Source organism: Pelophylax lessonae (assembly GCF_965119305.1).
Source record: "Pelophylax lessonae genome assembly, chromosome: 9".
In the NCBI taxonomy this organism is placed as follows: domain Eukaryota; kingdom Metazoa; phylum Chordata; class Amphibia; order Anura; family Ranidae; genus Pelophylax; species Pelophylax lessonae.
Window position 1 is genome coordinate 228,725,346 of NC_138776.1, and position 22,856 is coordinate 228,748,201.

General features: G+C 45.0%; 1 protein-coding gene across 1 annotated transcript in view; it reads right to left on the minus strand.

Annotated features, from left to right (window-relative positions):
- The window catches only part of SSRP1 (structure specific recognition protein 1), a 135,194-nt gene that overhangs the window by 30,298 nt on the left and 82,040 nt on the right, over positions 1–22,856 (minus strand). Inside the window, exon 9 of the mRNA XM_082269205.1 lies at positions 16,788–16,860. Coding sequence (XP_082125331.1) covers positions 16,788–16,860 — 73 coding nt within the window. The remainder of the gene's footprint in view (positions 1–16,787; positions 16,861–22,856) is intronic.

The following is a 22,856-nucleotide window of genomic DNA, read 5'->3' on the forward strand; positions in this document are numbered from 1 at the left end:
TGTTACATTTTTCCATTCACATAGTATAATAAATAAAAACAATTGATATCTGCTTGGGCCGAATGCACGTTTACTCTGAATAGTTTGAAAAATAAAAATTGGGCAAGGAGCAGATCCTTTCTGAATAATTTGAATTGAGAGGCAATGCAAACCTGTCCCCACTAATAAAGAGGGACACAAGCCCAGTTTCTAGATCATTACCAGTTTGGACAGGCCATGTTCAAATCTTGTTTACAACGAATGAAATCTAACACCAATCTACAGAGTTAAATATGGTAAATATCAACTCCCCAGGCGTTGAACCAGACCAAACTAAAGAAAAGGACTGGATTTGTACCCTGGTGAAACTCCTGGGATGTAATTTCCTTGTCTAACACCATATGCTTTATTTGATGCTCTTAAAGTAAACACTACACAAATAATTTGCCCTTACATGAGATGGCCAAGGCCAGAAATGCTAGGGGGTGTTTATAAAAGGAATTTCTCAGCAAAATAAAAGAATAAATGAAGACAAGTATAAATGGGTGAGCTTGCTTTAAAATATTAAACATTTAATAGTGTTTTTAGATTGTGGTGTTTGGATGCAGTGTAGGTCTGCTTCAATACATTTAAAAAGGATCTTTGGAGCAGTTGGAAACTCCTATCAGAAGTTCATCCAGGTACCCCAGTACCGCAATCCCCCACTGTCGCAACAATGCCAACACCGGGGGCCAACACTTTTGTGAACACTAGAGGAGCTGAGGTGATACCAAAGGGTAACGCCACAAATTGATATCTTTCCTCGCCTTCGGCAAAGCGGAGGAAGCACTGATGTCCGACATATAATCGGGATATGAAGGTAAGCATCCTTGATAACAATAGAGGCCAGAAGATCCCCTGGATGAAGGGATGCCACTACCGTATGAATGAACTCCATCCGGAACTTCTGTACCTGCACAAAGCAGTTTGCTTTGAGGTCCAGGATTCGACAAACTTTACCTTCCTGGGAACTGTAAACAGGTTTGAATAAAAACCCCAAAAACGTTTTTGAGTTTGAAACCGGTACAATCACCCCTTGTAGTAGCAAATCTTGTACCGCCCCGAAGAGACCACGCAGGCGGTCTGGGGACAAATGCAGGTTGGAAGGAAAAAACCTCTCTGGAGGATAAGACTGAAATTTGATCTTGTAGCCAAACCAAAATAACTAGTAGACCCACATGTCTTTAATCAGAGAGGTCAACAGGTCCAGAAAAAAAACGAAGACATCTCCCCACCCCAGATACGGGTGAGGGTGCCCCTTCAGGCAGAAGAGGGCTTGTCTGCAGGTCTAGAAGGACCTGCTCTCGGCTTACCAGGCCAGGGCCTCTTGGAACCTCAGAAGACAATCCTAACTGATTTGGATGCTTTTTGTTGAGACCCTGAGGGACAAAAAAGCAGAGAAAAAAAAAGGACCACGCATGCGACGAGACTCCTTGCCCCAGGAAGCCCTTTGGGAGGAGAGTACTATTCCCTCCTGTCAACCCCTAATGATTTCATCCAGGAAGACCCAAACAGACGATCCCCCACGAAGGGGAGATCCGATAAAGCCTTCTTGGAAGTTTGGTCCACAGACCAGCATTTTAGCCAAATCATGCGCCGAAGGACCACTGCTGTCACGGACAGCCTAAAAACTAAGGGAGCCGCATCTAGAAAGGCATCACAGATTAAATGTAACCCCTGGGCCAACTGGTCAACCAGCTTCGCAAAAGCAGGGGGAAGCTGTTTACCCCCTCCAGATCCCAACGCAAAAGCTTAGCCCATGCTGTCAAGGTCTGGGACACCAAGGCAATGGTGAACACAAGGACCGAACTGGCCATAGTAAACGTGTGCCAGACCAAGGTCTCCGCTTTCCTATCTAAAGGGTACTTAAAAGCCGGAGACTCCTCCAACCGAATTAGAGTGGATTTCCTCAGCCTGGAAACCTGAGAATCCACCACAGGTGGGGCCGCCACCTTTAATAGAGACTCTTCAAAGGGGTACCTTCAAGCAAAACATTTAGGAGCCACCACATTGCCTTTTGGGCAACCCCACTGATTTGTGAAAAATTTATGAAAATAGGCGGGAAAAAGGAAAAACCTTTGCCGCTTTTGAGGATTTTCGGGTACCGAAGGTGACCGGCGGCCTCCTACGCAGCCACAACTACATCCTCCATTTTTTAAGTTTCCCGCACTGATACAATCAGTGCACCCACCAGCGCTTTTTCATGTCAATTTTTAGTCAATGGGAGGCCACCAAAAAAATGGCCGCCGGGCTACACAAACATGACCAGCCAGCCATCTACGGCAAAATGGCGGCTCCCAGGACCCACCAAGGAAATAATTTTAGTAAAAGGGGGCCCCCATCGCCAGCTTGACACCCCACGGGTGTTCTTGGACCGGTATGGAGGGGGGGGGCTAGGTGTGGGTAGATGGTTCACAAGAAATTCCAAAATATGTGGGAAGGAGGGGAACCCGGGGGTCCGACTGTCCCAGGAAGGGGCCCACGTCCACCCCATAAGGCCGCCAGGGAAGGGGGGACCACTACTTACCATACCATGGAACTGGGTGGGCACCGCTCTAGGCAGACCACCTCTACATTGGAATAGGAGTGCTGCGGGCAAGGAGGCACGCTGCGACTTAGGCCTGGACCAGGTCGTATGAGTCCTCACGAGACGTTTAACTTGCAGGCTAGCCCCCGTCCAGTGGGGTTATGTTGCGGCCGAACTGGCGTGGAGCTGAGGTCTGCAAGCGCTCATGGTTGGACTGGGAAAACTGTAAAGATCTAGAATATCCTGTCTGTCGCCCAGTCCAGAGAGAGAGAAAAAAAATCTGTTTAAAAAAGAAAAAATGCTAGGACCAGAGATCCCAGCAAGGAACTAGGTCCTGACACCCGACTACGCAGAAAAAAAAACAGAATGCCTATAGCAGGAAGTGGGAGTATATCCCCCCCCCCCCCCGGGACTGCCCCATAGGCATGATAAAGCTTTTTCCTGCCTAGTGTCCTACTCCTGTAGTGGGCAGTGTAACCCAATGGTCAAGAAGATTCAGGAGCTGTGTCCGTGAATGAATGAAAGAGAAAAAGCAAATATTTCCCTAAACGTGCACGTTTAGGGGTTATTCCTTGTACCTAGAATGTAAGCGTTATTATAAGCTTACCTGTAGGTACAAGGACCCAAATGGCATTTGCTACTGCTTTAACTAAAAACACTGGAATTCCTTATCAAAAACAATAGATATAATCCTTTGACAGTGGAGCTTTTAGAATACCTTGAAGGCCCATCTGTGAGGGAAGGTTGGCAGGTTTGACAAAAGGAATCGGGATGGAAGCAGAGACCAATATTCCAGCTTGTAGCCACAAGATACAACACTCTGGACTCAAAAAGGTGCATGCAGAATTTAAAAAAAATGCAGCGGCCGTGAAATCCATCCTGGTTTTGCACCATGCGACTTACCTGCAGTTCCTGCACACGCAAACTGTTTTTAAATGCTGGGCCCATGTATATAAAAAAGCACAAAGCTTGCCAGTGCAGGAATTGCAGGTAAGCCGCATGGTGCAAAAGCAGCAGGATGGATTTCAAGGCCACTGCATTTTTTTAAATGCTGCATGCACCTTTTTTCTGAGGAAAACGAGGGCATAGCAGCCCATTCAAATCAATGGGCTGCTATCCCTGTGCAAATGTGAGCCGCCAACCCGCATACATGTGAACCAGGCCTAAAGCAGTAGTAAAAGTAATTTACAAAAAAAAAAAAAAAACTGACGGGCGGTCGGGAACCATTTAAGTCATACCGCACTAGTATAAGACTGTGATGTGTAAAGGGGCACTATGACGTGAAAATGGCTGCAAGTGGGTCCTAAAAAATAACTGTATTCAGAAGTGGGTCTCAGCCCAAAAAAGTTTGGGAATCCCTGATCTAGAGAACATAAGACAGAACAGCTGTTTGTAGATGCAGCTCATATTTTCAAAAACGGCCCGCTGCCATTGCTACACTGCATTTTTGTTACCACGGCCAACTATTATATTACATCAGCTGCAAAGCTAACAGCATGAGACCTTATTGATTTACAGTAGCAAAAGAACAAATGGGTATCACTGTGTGGAACACATCTCTTGCTTGGGTGTTAACCATTTGCAATCCCCATCAGTTTCATATTTTTGGTACTTGAACATAGAAGAATGTTATTTTTTCATTCAAGAGGTAATTTCTACAAAAATCCAGATAACACAAATCAACAAACAGGAAAGCAGATACTACACACAGCCCTGACCAAGCCCCTTGGGAATAAAGCCTCATACTATAATTGCAGGAAGACACAAATACATTAGACAAAATGTATATGTGACTCACAAAATGAAGTATAAATTCTTAACCACTCTAACATCTCCATAATTACAGCACTATACCCATAAGAATATTCCGAAGTTTAGAGGAATTCCTGTTGTAAAATGCAGTGTTATGCAGTCTAATAGTTATTGCTTTGTGAAAGCACATGGTGATTCCAGGCAAAATCCCTAGCTAAACCAAGTTAATGGAAATTTAAAGATCCATTAAGAGCAAGTGGACTGTATCTCTGTTTACTTATTTTAAAAGCCTAGCACAAAATAAGCATGTTCTAATCCCAAAGAACACCACCTCTGTTGGGAGCAGAGAAATTTTCTCTGGAGAACTCATGACAGGGTAATTTGCGAAATCTGTCCAGCTCACAGTAATGCATCGAGTACCACTGGGATAAGGAGTGCGAGGAATCAGAGGCCATTTGATCATGCTTATAACCATGCGTAATTTGTGCCTGTGTAACTAGAATTTGTAGGCATGCTTTAAAAAGTCTGTCACTTTTCCTTACAGTATAATTCCAGCTTTAATAATTGGATTTTTGTCTCACCGTAAAATCCTTTTCTCTGAAGTTCATTGACAGACGCAGTCTCTGTTCTTCATAACAGTAGGATTATACTGCCCCATACAGGAGGACACTAGGCAGAAAAAAAAAAAATATGGGCAGCCCCAGGAGGTATACTCCCCCTCTCTATAGGATGTCAGTTTTGTAACAGAGCAGAGTCAGAGAAAACAATACCAACCCAACTCAAAACAGGAAGGGCGGGTACTGGGTCAAGTCAATGAACTTCAGAGAAAAGGATTTTAGGGTAAGACAAAAATCCAATTTTCTCTATTCATTGACTGACGCAGTCTCTGCTTTTCATAACAGTAGGGACGTCCCAAAGCAGTGCCCTAAAAATATGGGGAGCGGGAACAGCAGAAAAAAAGAGCTATCTGCAGATGCCAGCACATCCACCTTGTAAAACTTTGTGAAGGTATGAAGAGACGACCAGGTAGCCGCCTTGCAAACCTGAACCACAGATGCCTGATGGCGAAAGGCCCAGGAAGCACTAAGAGCCAGAGTAGAATAGGCCCTAACAGGGAAAGGTGGAACCTAACCCTTAATTAAATAAGCCTGCACAACTGTATCTAATCCATCTGCAAATAGTCATAGCAGATGCAGGCAGCCCTTTCTTTGGTCCATCCGTGAGTACAAAGAGCGAATCTGACTTCTGAAAAGACTCAGTAGTCGCTAAGTACACCCTGATTGCCCGAACCACATCCAGAGTATGCAGTGCAAATTCCTTAGGATGTTTAGGCTTAGGACACAAGGAGGGTAGCACAATGTCCTCATTTAAGTGGAAACCACCTTAGGAAATAGGGAGGGATCCAGACGAAGCACCACTTTATCCCTGTGAACCACCAGATAGGGAGAATGACAGGACAATGCCACCAGTTCCGACACCCTGCGCACAGAAGTAATAGCCACCCTGAAGGCCACCTTCTGGGATAAGGTAAGCAGGGGAATCTCCCGAATATTTTCATAGGGAGGTTTCTGGAGAACCAATTAAGGTCCCAAGGTGGCAACGATGATCGCACCAGAGGTGCCCAGTGTTGCACCCCCTGGATAAAGTTATGCACCAGGGAATGGGTGGCCAATGGCCTTTGTAAGAAAATTGCCAATGCTGAAACCTGACCCTTAATAGTACTCTAGGCCAATTTTTGATTCAACCAAGAGACTCAAACCACGCAAAGTACGACTTCCACCTACGATGATAGAGCTTTCTAGAAGTCGTTTTTCTCGCTTTAAGCAGAGTGGGAATCACTGCAGCAGACAATCCCCTGTCCTTCAGCACCTGGCTTTCAACAGCCAAGCCATCAAAGCCAGTGACTGTAAAGCAGGATCGAAGATTGGCCCTTGAGACAGTAGATCCTGCCTGAGAGGAAGTCTCCAAGGAATGTCTGCGACTAGCCTGTCCAGGTCGACGTACCAAGCTCGGCAAGGCCAGTCTGGAGCCACAAGTATGACTGGAATCCCATCCGCCTCGATCCTGCAAAGCAGTTTTGGCAGCAACTTGAGAGGGGGGAAAAGCATACATCAGTTAATACTGACCCCATGGAGCCACCAGCACGTCTGAGGTGTCTGCCAGAGGGTTCAGAGAGCAGGCCACAAACCTCTGCCCTTTCCTGTTGATCCGAGACTCCAACAGATCTACTTCTGGAATGCCAACAAAGACACAACATCCGACTGAGGTAATCCGCCTGTCAATTTTCCACTCCTGGAATGTGAATGGTGGAGGGAGCTAGAACAAAGCGTTCCGCCCACCGAAGGATGCCTGCCACCTCCAAGGTCGCAAGGACACTTCTGGTGCCCCCTCGGTGATTGATATAAGCCAAGGCCGTGGCATTGTCCGATTGAATGCGCACTGGACAGCCCTAAAAAAAAGGTACTCCGTCCAGTGGCCTAGGCAAAGCCTGAATGCTCTTAGCGCCAGAACATTGATCGGTAGCCTGGATTCTTCCAGGGACCAGACCCCTTGAGCAGAAAGCTTGCAGAGAACACCTTCCCACCCGGACAGACTGGCATCCGTGGGGACAACTGTCCAATATAGAGTGGGGGGGGGGATTTTCCTTGTTTGAGCGTTGGGGACAGAAGCCACCATATCAGGGACCCCCTGGTCACCTGGCTCAGCATAATCTGGTTGTCCAGGAAATTTGGATCTTGTTCCATTTGAGAAAGATTTCCTTCTGGAAGATTCTCGTGTGGAATTGAGCAAAAGGGACCGCCTCGAAGAACGACACCATCAGTCCCAAAACTCTCAAACAAGTCCGAAGGGATGACTATTTGCTTGGCAGCAATAGCTGAATCGCAGTCAGGAGTTTATGAAGTTTGTCCGGAGGAAGAAACACCCTGGCTGAGGATGAGTCCAAAGTCAGGCCCAGATAATCCAGTCTCATGGAAGGGACCAGGTAAGCCTTCTGAAGTTTTAGAATCCACCTGAACTCCTCCAGAGTTCTCATGGTGACCTCTAAGTTTGTCACCAGCGCCATTGGGAGACTCTGCATGGAGAAGCAGATCGTCCAGGTAACCCAGGACCGATATCCCCGCTGGCCTTACAACGCCAGGACCGGAACCAAGACCTTTGTGAAGACCCGAGGAGCAGAGGATAGACCAAAGGGTAAAGCCACAAACTGATAGTGATCCTCTCACACGGCAAAATGAAGAAACCGTTGATGTCCTGCACATATTGGGACGTGAAGGTAGGCATCTTTGATGTCTATGGAGGCCAGGAAATCCCCCTGATTTAGGGAAGCCACCACCGTGCGAACGGACTCCATCTTGAATCTTTGAAGTCGCATGAAGAGGTTCAGTGCTTTTAGGTCCGTCCAGAATTGGACACACCTTGCCTTCCTTCCTGGGGACCGTAAACAGGTTTGAGTAAAAGCCCTGAAAGCGTTCCGAATACGGAACCGGAACTATTACTCCTTGTTGGAACAGGTCCTGTACTGCCCCAAAGAGAGCCTGTAAGCGATCCGGGGACAGTCGCACACTGGAAGGAAAGAACCTTACCGGAGGGACGGATCGAAACTCGACCGTATGACCTCATGAACCCACTTTTCTTGTATACAGGATAGCCACAAGTCCGGGAACCGGCAAAAACGTCCCCCACCCCAGATACGGGTGAGGGCACACCTTCAGGCCGAAGGGGTCTTATCCACAGGTCTGGAGAGACCTGTTTTTTCGGTTTGCCAGACAAGGGTCGCTTGGAGCCATCAGGAGGGGGCCTTGAAGGGCTTTGATCCCTCATCAATTGACACTGAGGGACAAAAAAAAACTTTTTGTGTGCTGAAAGGGAGGGACCCCATCTACGACGAGGGTCCTTGACCTTGGTAGTCTGTGGGAGAAAGGTACTTCTAAACCCTGTAAGACCTTTGATAATGTCTATATAACTGGATTTTTGTCTTACCGTAAAATCCTTTTCTCTGAGGTTCACTGACCAACACAGCTTGAAGTCTTCAGACCATTGGGCTTTATGCCGTCTCTCTTCAGGAGTAAGACTAGGCGGAAACCTTTTTGGTTATGCCCCTGGGGCAGTCCCAGAGGGTATAAACTAATTGAAAAGGATTAAGAGGAGGTGCATGGAAGCCAGCCAGCCCCCACAGTCTGATGTACTCACCCTCCAGTCTGCCACCAACCAAGTAGACCTGTCTCGATATAAAGAACAGGGGTTTCGTTGACACACATTTGCAAACGCATGTGTAAGCTGCAGAGACAACACGGCACCCTGTTTTATCTGCAGTCCTAACACTTTTAAATTTGAGTGTCTCCACTCTGGGAGCACATGGCTGCTAATGGGTGGATAGGAGGCAGGTGGGAGGGAGCAGCAAAAACTTTCCCCAACCCACCTCCATCCATGACTGGTCTAGTATCTCAATGCTCTAATAGCAATGTTCTTAAGATGGTACAAACTGAAAACGACCAGCTGAGAAGCATACACCTCCAACCCCTTGGTGGATGCAGTGTAAAACACAGAATGGGACTTTATATGAGGCAATTTGCCTGAATAGCACAGTGCCTCCATCCCTAATTTCATAAAATATTTGGGACTTTACATGAGACAAGCAGGTTATGCTATGGTCTCCATCCCTGTATATGAAAAAACTGGGGTCAAATTAGACTGCATCCACCAAAAACGCACGGAAATCACACGGTGGGACTTCAAATGAAGCACCAGCCTGTAGGCAAGGTGCCTCTATCCCTGGTTACATAGACAATGTGGGCTATGTGGGACTTTAAGTGAGACACGGGTAGGTATGCCCAGTGTCTCCATCCCTGAAGGATTTTCAGCCTCTATTCATATTAAAATCGAATTGCTCCCCTTCCGCCATCCCATAAGAAAAGGGGGGCTAAAAGCCCCCTTTTCCCAAAGGTGGCCGACAAATTGAGGTCCCAGGGAGGCACCAGGGATCTCACCCGCGGAGCCAGATGGCAAACTCCTTGCACAAAAGTGGGATTTTATTTAAATAGTCATTTTTTTGGATGATATCACACTATGTGGAACATTTTTGTTTTTTGGAGCACTTTAAAGACTTGAGGAGGAATCTGATACTAAGGGTCGTTTTCAGCAAGGTCTTTATCACCCTATGTTCATGTGACTATGTTAACACTGGAGTCCATCATCTCCACACCTTAAAGATTGCAGGAGGAATCGGATACCAAGGGTGTCCCAGCAAGGCTTTAATATCCTATGCATGTACGACTATGTTAACAGCATTAGAGTCCATTATCTCTGGGAAGCGCTCCTGCAATTTTCCGGTTTGGTGTTGGAAGCACTATTGGTATGTTTTCCTTTTTCTTCACTGGATCACTGAAGATTGTCTTCATATTTATGGATTTCACCTTATATGTGGACATTTACCTTCTACAATTTTTATACCTTTGAGGACCCTTTACATTGTTGCACTCTCTTTAAAGCCTATTTTCATATCATATTTTTGATTGCATTTCATAGCATATTTTTGCACAAGCCTGCACATTGCACCTTCCATACGAGATGTAGTATCGCATGGTTTTCTTGATCTCCCTCTATATATATATATATATATATATATATATATATATATATATATATATATATATATATATATATATATCTCTATCTATCTCTATATCAGGGCTGTGGAGTCGGTAGATAAATGTTCCGACTCAGTTTTTTGTACTTCCGACTCCCCTGTATTAATATGTATTAATCTTTCGACACTGACTTGGGTGGGTGGCATTACAGTAACTATTCTGGCCACATCACTAACTATCTCTGGATAAACAAGGATGGCTTCTTCAACAGTAAGTTTTGATTAGCGATCATACTTTTCAACTTCTTTTAGTGTTTTATAAAACTGCTGTTGGAATTTTTTTATTTGGACATTTACTGGTCCTGTAACGCTTATGCGACGTCGCTTTCCTTTAGCAACTTCCATTTTGTCTAAGAAGGAATCAAAGTCGAATTCTTCGTTTGAAGATGATGATCCTGAGTTACCACTATTGCTTAAAAGAACTTCATCCTGTGGAGGAATTTCAGGTCGTAATCCCTTCATGCGAACTGCTACATCATAGAGGGCCTTTTTCCCCAGTAGCAGTGTGTTCATGTTAAACAAAAGTCGGCTCATTGGGTCGACATAAATAGCCGCTAACAAGATTTAATTTTCCAGTAAAAGACTCTTATTGAAAATGCAATGCCCTCAGCTATTATATCTCCTGAAAAAAATGGAGGGTTAACAGGCTCTTCCATTCCAAGAGGAATTTACCCGGGGTTAGATCGTCACATTGCAACCTCTTGGTGACAGTAATGGGGTGAGAAAGAAGGTTCCCCAGCTCTTTTGTTTGTGTTCACTGGATTTCAGTTAATGCAAGATTTTCCATTTCTTCTATGAAGTCTTTAAGTTCAAGCAAACGCTTCACCATTAAATAAGTGCATCCCCAGCGAGTTGTTTGATCCAAAATAATTTTCCTGCACATCTTTTCAAAATTGCATCGGTTTTCGGGGCCCTGGCTGGAACAGTTACTTGGCGTAATTTGCCAATTAGTGTAGCTGCATGGCGATCTTTTAATCCATTTCTTATGGCAAGTTGCAGTGTATAAACAGCACATCGCATATGATGAATAGTAGCAAGCTTCAGTGCTTCAACAAAGTTGTCTAAAAAAATGTCAGCATTCTCCTCAGTTTCTAAACTTTGTGCTCAACATGTTAGAAGCGTTATCTGTCACAACACACAATCTGTTCCTTTGTAATTTCAAAATCTTCTAGAACACCCTCCACTAACTTCTGAAGGTAATCACTGGTGTGATGTGCCTGAGTGTCCTTTAATCCGAGGGTCCGTGCTGTTTTGTTATTTTCATCCACAAATGTAACATTAATAGCAAAATAATTGACTAACGTGTGCATGCATCCATTTTAAGTAAGACAAAACATCCTTTCAGAACTTTTAGTTCTTCCTTTTTACATTTGGCCTCCTCAATTATAAGTTTCCTTATACTAAGTCATTAATTACAACTTTTTGTGAATTGGGACATTTAAACTTGCTTTTTTTTTTTTTAAATTAAAATCTAAATTTTGTAGGCGTTTGAGTATTGTTTGCCGACTCCAGGTACCCAAAATTTCCTTCGACTCCTCGACTCCACAGCCCTGAGATATATATATATATATATATATATATATATATATATATATATATATATATATATATATATATATATATATATATATATATATATATATATATATATATATATATAAAAAAATTTAAGAAAACCATGAGATACTAAATCTCATATGGAAGGTGCAATGGAATATCTATCACGGGTGAACACATATTGGATCCATCCAATTATTTTCAAATTTTTAGCATTTTGACAGGTACCCTTCCCCACTTCCGGGAGACGGCACAGTCCCTCGGAAGTTTGGCCCCCTCCTCCTTCCCCCACCGCCGAGCCAATCAAAATGTGCAGCGCGCTTCACGCATGTGCATTAGGGACCCGCCCGTGAAGCCACAAGGCTTCACTGCCGGGTTCCCTCACCGCCAATGGCGACGGCAGTACCCGACAGCCGATGGAATCATCGGCTGCTGTGCGGACATCGCAGGACTCCAGGACAGGTAAGTGTCCGAATATTAAAAGTCAGCAGCTACAGTATTGTGTAGCTGCTGACTTAATTTTTGGAGGGGGAGGAGTTGAGGCTGGAACACCGCTTTAAGTCACCACAAAACGCCACCACCATTGTGTGTCATCACCAACCCACTCCCATGAGATGGTAACTCACCAAATATTGCCACCGCCCCCCCCCCCCCCATTCTCATGGTTCCGCAAAAGTCCAAGTCCAAGGATCCCAGTTTTTTAGGACTATGCTGTGCAACCACCAGTAAAAATACTAGCACACCGTCTGTTCAATTAACCCTGGTATTTTTAATGGTGGTTTCAGTTATTCCCGGGAGGAGCACTGCATGATAAAACACAGCATAGTCCTAAAAAACTGGGAGCCTTGGAATGGGTTAAAAGCTCAGAGGCGGGAAAGTGTTAAGCTGGGCTGCCGAGCCAGGACATTTTTTCATATACAGTATCTCACAAAAGTGAGTATATTCCTCACTTTATGGAAATATTTTACTATATCTTTTCATGCGACAACACTGAAGAAATGACACTTTGCTACAAAGTAAAAATAGTGAGTGTACAGCCCAATTAGCAATTTTCCTCCCCAGTGTAATTTGGCTTGTTAGTGTTACAAGGTCTCAGGTGTGAATGGGGAGCAGGTGTGTTAAATTTGGTGTTATCCCTTTCATACTGGTCACTGGAAGTTCAACATGGCACCTCATGGCAAAGAGGATCTGAAAAAAGATTTGTTGCTCTACCTAAAGATGGCCTAGGCCAGTGATGGTGAACCTTGGCACCCCAGCTGTTTTGGCACTATATTTCCCATGATGCTCGTGTACACTGTAGAGTGCATGAGCATCATGGGAAATGTAGTTCCAAAACATCTGGGTGCCAAGGTTCGCCATCACTGGCCTATGCTAGAAGAAGTTTGCCAAGACCCTAAAACTGAGCTGCAGCACAGTGGCCCAAGACCATACAGCAGTTTAACAGGACAGGTTCCACTCAGAACAGGCCTCGCCATGGTCCACCAAAGAAGTTGAGTGCAAATGCTCTGTCTTTGGGAAAAAGAGACCAAGACAAACTTATTTGGTTCAGATGGCATCAAGCGTGTGTGGCGGCAACCAGATGAGGAGTACAAAGACAAATGTGTCTTACCTACACAATTAAGCATGGAGGTGGGAGTGTCATGGTCTGTGGCTGCATGAGTGCTACAATTCATTGAGGGAACTATGAATGCCAACATGTACTGTGACATACTGAAGCAGAGCATGATCCCCTCCCTTTGGAGACTGGGCCGCAGGGCAGTATTCCAACATGATAATGACCCAAAACACACCTCCAAGACAACCACTGCCTTGCTAAAGAAGCGGAGGGTAGAGGTGATGGACTGGAAAAGCATGTCTCCAGACCTAACCCTATTGAGGGTTTGTGGGTCATCATCAAATGGAAGGTGGAGCGCAAGGTCTCTACCAGCAACATTATGTCATCATGGAGGAGTGGGAGAGGACTCCAGTGGCAACCTGTGAAGCTCTGGTGAACTCCATGCCCAAGAGGGTTAGGGCAGTGCTGGAAAATAATGGTGGCCACACAAAATATTGACACTTTGGGCCAAATTTGGACATTTCCACTTAGGGGTGTACTCACTTTTGTTGCCAGCGGTTTGGACATTAATGGCTGTGTGTTGAGTAATTTTAAGGGGACAGCAAATTTACACCATTATACAAGCTGTACACTCGCTACTTTACATTGGAGCAAAGTGTCATCACATGAAAAGATAATAAAATATTTACAAACAATGTGAGGGGTGTACTCACTTTTGTAAGATACCGTGTATATATATATATATATATATATATATATATATATATATATATATATATATATTTATATTATTATTTCGTGATTTTATTGCGCTACCTGGTGATGCACTTATATGTGCTGTTTCATAGGTTGGTATTTCACTTATTTTGGTGTTTTATATTTTAAGTGCCAGCAATCATCTCTTTTTTTTTTTATTTTTTTTTATTACATTTGAGTGTTTTTATAGCGTGGGGGGACCAATACTTTTATGCCCTAAAAAGCTTTCTAGCCTATAACTAAGGGTCTATGCATATTCAGCCCATGTCCTGTACTGTATAATTAAGATATCGAATGTAAAAATATATTAAAGCTGGAATTCTAATATAGTTACATAGTTAGTGAGGTTGAAAAAAGACATCAGTCCACCCAGTTCAACCTATGATGTGTGTGTGTGTGTGTGTGTGTGTGTGTCTACTGTTAACCGCACATTGCATATCCCTGTATGTTGTGGTCCTTAAGGTGCCCATCTAAAGGTTTTTGAAACTATCAATGCCCCCTGATGATACGACTGTTTGCGGAAGAGAATTCCACAATCTTACTGCTCTTACAGTGAAGAACCCCCTGCGTATTTTAAGGTTAAACTGCCTTTCCTCTAGTTTTAGAGAGTGGCCACGTGTCTTATTGTATTTCCTTTCTCTGAATAGGTTTTTCCATATGCTAGGGTCGCCAGTACAATATTTTTACATTGATATCATATCCCCCCTCAATCGTCTCTTCTCCAGAGAGAATAAGTTCAGTGCTTGTAGTCTTTCCTCATAGCTGATGTCCTCCATTCCCCTAATTATTTTTGTTGCCCTTCTCTGGACTTTCTCCAGTTCCAGCACATCCTTCCGGAGGACCGGTGCCCAGAACTGGACAGCATACTCCAGATGCGGCCGGACCAGAGTCTTGTAGAGTGGAAGAATAATCTCTTTATTTCTGGAGTGAATCCCCTTTTTTATACATCCCAGTATTCTGTTGGCTTTGCTTGCAGCGGCTTGGCATTGCATGCCACTGTCAAGCCTGTTGTCTACCAGTACCCCCAGGTCCTTTTCCATCCTAGACTCACCCAGAGGTCCCCCCCCCCCAGTGAGTAGCTTGCTTTCTGGTACCCAGGTGCTTTACTTTACATTTTTCAACATTAAACCTCATCCGCCATGTAGTTGCCCACCCCATTATTTTGTTCAGGTCCGCTTGTAAGGTTTCCACATCCTGCATAGAAGATATTGGCATGCTTAGTTTAGTATCATCCGCAAATACTGAGATTTTGCTCGATATCCCCTCCTCTAGATCATTTATGAATAAATTAAACAGGATTTCCACACCCGCCCAATCTGAGAACTCCCCATTAATCACCACCCTTTGCAACCTCCCCTGGAGCCAGTTATCTATCCAGGTACTCACCTTATGGTCCATACCTACCTTCCTTAGTTTGAACAGTAAGCGTTTGTGGGGAACAGTGTCAAAGGCCTTTGCGAAGTCCAGGTACACCACATCCACAGGCTTACCTTTATCTAGGTGGCAGCTCACTTCATCATAGAAGGTTAATAGATTGGTTTGGCAAGGATGATTTTTCATGAATCCATGCTGATTACTACTTATACCATTTTCATTACTAAAGTCTTGTATGCGGTCCCTTAACATCCCTTCCAAAATCTTGCAGACTACTGATGTTAGGCTGACCGGCCTATAGTTACCCGGGATATATCTCGGCCCCTTTTTAAATATTGGTACCACGTTGGCTTTTTTCCAATCAGCTGGCACCATACCCGTCTGAAAACTATCCTTAAAGATCAAGAATAATGGTCTGGCAATCACCTGGCTGAGCTCTTTAAGAACCCTCGGGTGCAAGCCATCCGGTCCCGGTGATTTATTTGTGTTAAGTTTCTCTAGTTTATTTCTAAGTCTATCTTCTGTTAGCCATGGCGTTATTTCCTGAGGTGTGTTGTTTAGTTTGGCCTTACAAGCTGGGTTAGTGTAGCCCCCCAATTCTTTTGTGAAGACTGGAGAGAAGAAATTATTTAACACTACCGCCTTTTCCCTGTCCTCTGTGGCCAAAACTGCCTTATCGTCTTTTATGGGGCCAATGTGTTCTGGCCTCGCTTTCTTACGGTTTATATACTTAAAGAATATGATGAGGTCCTAACTAGCATACCTATAAAACCACTTACCGTACATGCTTCACAGTACTAGGAATTATGTTCCTTGTCAAAAATCACAGAATGGCTTGTATTAAGAAAATAATAAAAGACATCTTCTGAATAAAGGAGCTGCACAGTAAGTGACCCACTGGAATTGCTGCGCCCAGCCCCCAACTATCAGTTTCACAGCCAGAACTTCAGGGGTGATATCTCGATCACAAACTGCATATAAAAGTAATAGTAGTCACCAGTTGGGGGCAACCGTTAAAAAATATACCTTACTGGTACCCAACTAATGCCTCAGTTTTTGTCCAAACTTCAGCTTTAACATGGGAAAAGTTTCCCTAAGTACCGGTGCAAGAATACCCTTTAAATTAAAGTATACATCTAACCCAGCCCATTAAGGCTTTAAAATTAAAATATTCATGTCTTACCTGCTGCTGCAAAGCACAACAGAGAATGTAATACATGCACACAATTGGGTTAGTTTGCCCTATCACAATTAATTCAGCAAAATCACCAAAATTAAGGATCCATGCAACCACACTTATCAGGTTATGTTATGTTTGTACATGGTTTGGTTAACACCCAAAAACACCCTTTGGACAGGGTGTAGAGGCTTTCCCAACTCCCTTTAAAAGCAGTGTCAAACATGCACAGAAACAATTCTTATTAGTTCAAGTGCACAATTCAAATATATAACCTGGTTTATAAGAGGGAGAACTGACCTGTGATTTCTAGAATAAAAGAAAAATACAATAGGAATGAGAAGACCCTATTTGTAAAATAAAAATAAATCTAAAGTTAAAAACAAAGCAGTGGGTGAAGGGAAAAACAAAGAAAACCTCTTACCTCTTTCAAGCCTCTGTTTTTGATGTTGAGTTTCTTGGCATTTACAAAGTCAAATAGTTTTCCATATTCCTCTCTGCATTGACGAGAAAGGTAAAGTTAATAAGGATTTTTGACTTGCCTGCAAAATCCTTTTCTTGGAGTACAGTACAAAGACACAAGCTTATTTTAGGCAGTGACCATGGACTTTATGGTGCCATACACAATATCATAAAGCAGCCCACTCTCAGCAAACCCATGGGTTTTTTTAGCAAGCAATTAAAAGGGAAAGGCATGGACAGAGGGGGTGTCTGTGTCACATTCTCTACTCAAAGAAAAGGATTTTATAGATCAGTAAAAAAAATATATATACAGTATAATTTTCTTATTTATACAGGACGCAGGCTCCTTAATGTTATTGTAAACCTCAGATGTGAAATATGAACAAAGCATATCCCTCTATAATGTGCATTTGTTAAGAGGTATACCGAATGTAAATTATGGTGCCAAAACCAAAAATGCAGGATGAAACTAACTGAAAAATGACAGATTTTAAAATATATATTTTAACATAAATTGTATTATATTTAAAGCAGAGTTCCGGCCTCAAAAATGACTTTGGGCCATCCGTTTGCTGACATAACCTGAAAAATAAATGGATAGTCCCGATTTTTTTTGTTTACTTACCTTGTTTTTGAAGAAAGTATACTTGCCTTCCTTCTATTTCCTCCCTCTGCGGCCACGGCCCGCGACCGTCACTTCCTGCGATGACTCCTGGGAGCTGAACATCACTCCCAGGAGCCAATACGCCTGCACAGCTCGTCCGTTCCGATGCAGGCGCGCCATTCCCTGATAAACAGCTTCTGGGCATGATCACATTGCAGCGTTTTCAGCTGTCATCTTAAGTGTGGGCATTGGTTCTCTGTAAGGTACAGTGGCCATTTTCCCTGAGCTTCCAATGCTTTTGCATTGGCACCATTTTGTTGTAGCCTGGAGCTACATAGACAGTCTTCGGCCTCTTGTGATTCTATGTCACTTTCTGTGAGACGTTCCATGCTCAAACTCCATGCTGCAGAGTTGCTGATTACACTGTGAGGTAGTAAAGTATAGGGGGTCTTCTTTTGGGCATTCCTTGGGCACACTGTGTTCCTGCCACTATTTAAGGGTGACTCCGGTTACAGCACGACACAGCGGTGCGGACCGCGATTTAAAGGGGTGGGACAATTTTTTTTTATACAACTTGCAAAATGGATTCCCAAGCAGTTAATTTTCCTCCAGACCCCCTCAGTTTGACTGCCAGTGCATCCGGATCAGTCCCTCATGTCTCTTTCTGCAGCATTGGAAAATCTGGCGTCAAAGATGGATTTTGTAATGAAACATGTCACTAGCCAAAAAAGGCCACTGCCTTCTGTCCTCTGATTCAGAGCCTGATATGGTCGCCTCGGACAACCCCCTCCCTGAGGGATCCCTGTCCTTGCATTTGGATGGCGAGGACGACACTCCCTATGGTGGAAGCCCTGATTCGTTCAGTAAGGGAAAACACTGAAATTGGATGATGAGCCCACATAGTCAGGAAAGCGGGTAGTTTTTTGCTCACGCAAAGCCCAGAAGTCCAAGGACTTTCACGATATGGTGAATGAGCAATGGCAGCGAATTAAGCATTTGCCAAAGCGCTTTAAACTGTTATCCCTTTGCTGACTTGGTCTCGAACTGCTGGACAGTGTCACCTAGGGTGGATGACCCTATTTCCAGATTAAACAAATCTTTCCCACCACCTGCATCTTTTGGCGGGCTCGATACTAAAACCTGTCTTTGCGTTTCTTCTGGTTTCTCAAACGGTAAACGGAATGGGTTAAAGTGCTTAGGGGTAATGACCACTAAGATAGTTTCCCCAACTGACTGAGCTCACGGACCAGATGGCCCAGGTCTTGGTTTTCCTGTGATGCCACACAGCATGCGGCCCCTCTGGCTGCCAGAGTGTCAGGGGTAGGGATTGCCATACGCCGCATGGTGTGGCTGAAGCGCTAGTCGGCGGACCTTAACAGATCTCCACATTTTGGGTGAACGTCTGTTTGGAGACTCCTTGGATGAGTTGATCAAAGGTTTAAAAACGGGGGGGGGGGGGGGGGGGTAAGAGTACTATTCTCCGCCAATCCTCAAAAGGTAAGTTACCCGCAGTAAGTGGGGGCCCTCTTTCACAGCTCATAGGCGTTTTTATTGTGCATCAGGGGCGCAAGAAAAAGGTAAACCGTTCAGAGCCTCTGGAGGGAAAAAGAAGGCTTGGTCGAGTAAGCCCAAGACTAGCCATTTCCGGTTCGGCGGACAAAACCTCTTCGGCATGAAGGGGCGCCCTAACCCGATTCGGGGGTAGGGGGGGGGGGGAACGTCTGCGCTACTTTCAGGAACCCTGGACATTTGATTCAGGACAAATGGGTTCACAAACCAATTCCTTCAGGGTACAAGATCGAATTTTGGTCTCGCCCAGCAGACAGATTTTTTCCCCTCAAATCTTTGTCTGTCTCCGGATCGCTTGAGGGATCTCAGGGAGGCAGTGCAAGATCTCCTTGCACAAGAAGTGATTGTGGCAGTTCCTCAGCAGTTCGATTTCGAGGTTTCCGGTGGCCAGAAAGGAAGGCAAGGTGCTTCCAACTTTGGACCTCAAGTCACTGAACCGCTTTGTGCGGGTGCAGAAGTTTGGGAAGGAATCCATTCGGTCGGCGGTAGAATTTTTAAATCAAGGTGACTTTCTAGCCTCCATCGATATCAAAGATGAGTATCTGCACATCCCTATATATGGGGGACATCAGAGGTATCTCCGTTTTGCAGTGGCAGATGAGCACTTTCAATTTGTGGCATTACCTTTTGGTCTAGCCTCCGCTCCCAGAGTCTTCACCAAGGTTTTGGCTCCGGTGTTGGCTTTGCTCCACAAAAGAGGGTTTGCGATCCTTGGATATCTGGAAATCTGCGCTGACCCCGGTGTGACTAAATTACCTGGGTCTGACTTTAGACTACTCTCTGGCGAGGGTCTTTCTTCCCGGAGACAAACTTCAGATGTTGCAGGGAGAGATCAGGTTGCTGATAGAAAATCTCTCATCTCTGCGGACTTGCATGAGAGCCTTGGGGCTAATGGTGTTGACCTTTGAGGCGGTCCCATTTACTTAATTTCATTCCAGGCCTCTGCAAAAGGAGATTCTTGTCAAGTGGAACAAGGATCCGAAATCCTTGGGTCAGAATGATATGTTTGAGCCGACTCACGAGGTCAACGCTCTCATGGTGGCTTCCATCACCCTTCCTGAGCTAGAGCAAGTCTTTTCCGCCGCTGTAGTGGACGGTGGTCACCACAGATACCAGCTTGTCAGGGTGGGGTGGAGTGCTGGACAATCTCTTTGCCAAGGGAGTCTGGTCGACAGAGGAGTCCTCTTTACTGATATATGTCCTGGAACTCAGAGCAATCAAGCTTTGCCTGCTTCCCTGGACAAATCGGCTACAAGGTTCCCCAGTTCGGATTCAATCCGACAATGCCACGGCTTTGGCCTACATCAATCACCAAGGGGGCACAAGGAGTGCCCGGGCAGCCCAGGAGGTGGCCAAGATTCTGACTTGGGCCGAGGAACATGTTCCAGCTCTTTCAGCAGTTCCCATTCCAGGTGTGGAAAACTGGCAGGCGGAATACTTGAGTCGTCAAGTTCAGGACCAAGATGAATGGTCCCTGCATCCAGAGGTATTTCATCTCCTGTGTGCCCAGTAGTGCAACCCGGAGGTCGACATGTTTGCTTCTCGTCTGAACAAGAAGGTACGAAGGTTCGTGGCCACAGCTTGAGATTCTCTGGCCGACACCACAGATGCATTGGTGCCTACTTGGAGCCAATATCGGCTGCTTTATGCCTTTCCTCCGATACAGCGTTTGTCGAGGTTTCTCCGCAGATTTGTGGTGGAAAAAGGTGCCAGCAATTCTGGTGGCGCCAGACTGACCTCGCTGGTCTTGGTACGTAGACCTGTAGATCCGCTAAAGATGGTCATCGAGCTTTCCTGGCGGCTGCCTCTATGGGAGGACTTGCTGTCTCAGGGGGCCGATCTTCTAACCTGCTTTACGGTCATGGCTTTAATGGCATGGCTGTTGAAGGCCAGGTGCTGAGAGACAGGGGTTTCTCTAAAGGCCCGTACACATGATAAGAAAATCTGTAGGGAAAATTTGTCCGAAGACTGATCTGCCGATTTTCGGATTGTTAGTATGGTGCTTTCGACAGCCAACTCCGACTTTTCGGCTGACAAAATCCTGATGTGCAGGCTATAAAATTTTAGTCGTCCGTAATACGTCCGATTTTCGTCTCATTAGTACAGATTTAGACGGAAAAAAATCTTAACAGCAAGACTAGGCATGCTCAGAAACGAAAGAACACATACAAAGCAATCAAACACATGACATCACTTCTGAAATAGAATTCTGTCGTACGGGAAAATTTGTATGAAAATAACCTTTTCACTTTCCACATCAGACTAGCATGCCACAAAAAACAGATTGTTTGATAATCTGATTGTGTGTACGGGGCTTGAGTCTGTGATCCCTACCCTGTTGAGGGCTAGGAAAGCGACTTCCAGGAAAATTTATCATTGTGCTTGGAAGATGTATATTTCCTGGTGTGAATCGCAAAACTTGCACCCTCTCTTGTTTTCGGTTAAGAGGGTCTTGGCTTTCTTGCAGAAAGGAGTTGAGCAACGGTTGGCCTTGGGCACGATCAAGGGCCAAGTGTCAGCCCTATTAACTTCCAACACCAGTTGGCAACTAATTCCTTGATCCGCACCTTTATTCAAGGGGTGCGTCATCTGGCTTCTCTGAGAAGATGCGCTTTGCCTACGTGGGATCTGAATTTGGTTTGGTCGGTTCTTCAAAAGCCTCCTTTTGAGAATATTAGGGACATATCTCTGCCTTTGTTATCTTAAAATCCCCGATGACGTCAGACGCACACTGACGAAACGAGTCGGTCCCGTGATACGCTATTATGTCCCTTTCGGTCCGTGGACTGCATCTGGAAGGCGGAACGGCGTTCCAATCGTCCGGCCATGTTCATTTTATATGCAAGTGATACTTTATTCAATAAATATATGCTTTAATACTACACTATGAGCCTCCCTACCTTTTTTGATCCCATATGCTGAGACCCCACACCACCAACGGTTGAGCAAGTGGACCCCAGAGGAATTTTACAGGCACTCTCCATTCCGCACTCTCTACTGAGGGACCACAACAGGACTCCCCAACAAGAAAACATAGGACAGATCCCAGAGGCGATTCTCTTAAAACCGAGGGAACCATAGCGGCTACCATATTGGGTATTCTTACGAACGCCCGACACCAAGGGGTCATCTGGTAAGTGGGCTGTGAGTGGAGGTGAACTACACGCACAAATCCCACTGGAGTTTTCACCAAGTATTGTCTATTGTCACCTAATCAAGCACAAGAGCACTTTTGCAGTTAATTGGATTTCCCACTGAAGATTACACCAAGCATTATTTACTGTCACCTATTAAGAACAAGAACACTTTTCAGTCAATTGGATTATATTGACTCACTTGTGAATATTCACTATTTATGAATTATGGACCGATCTAGTTACCGTATATACTCGAGTATAAGTCGAGTTTTTCAGCATGTTTTTTCATGCTGAAAAAGCCCCCCTCGGCTTATACTCGAGTCACTGTCTTTTTAAAAATGGCGCCGCCCGGTGCCGATGTGTCACCGCGCATGCCCGGGAATAGCCGAATGTGTAAGGGTTTCCCGAGCATCGGCGGCGCATTCGCGGTGACGTATTGGCGCCGGGCGGCACGATTTTTAAATCGAAGGGGCCTCACCGACAGGTAAGTGAGACTCCTCTGCAGCCCCTGCATTTCCTCATGCAGTGCTGCGGGCATGGTACAGGACATTCTCCTGTACCATGCCCGCAGCACTGCATCTACTGTGCCATGCCTTTACATACTGTGCCATGCCTGTACCATCACCTGTACCATCACCTGTACCATGACCTGTACCATGACCTGTGCCATGCCTATACCATGACCTGCGCCATCTCCTGCACCATGCCCGCAGCCCGTTTT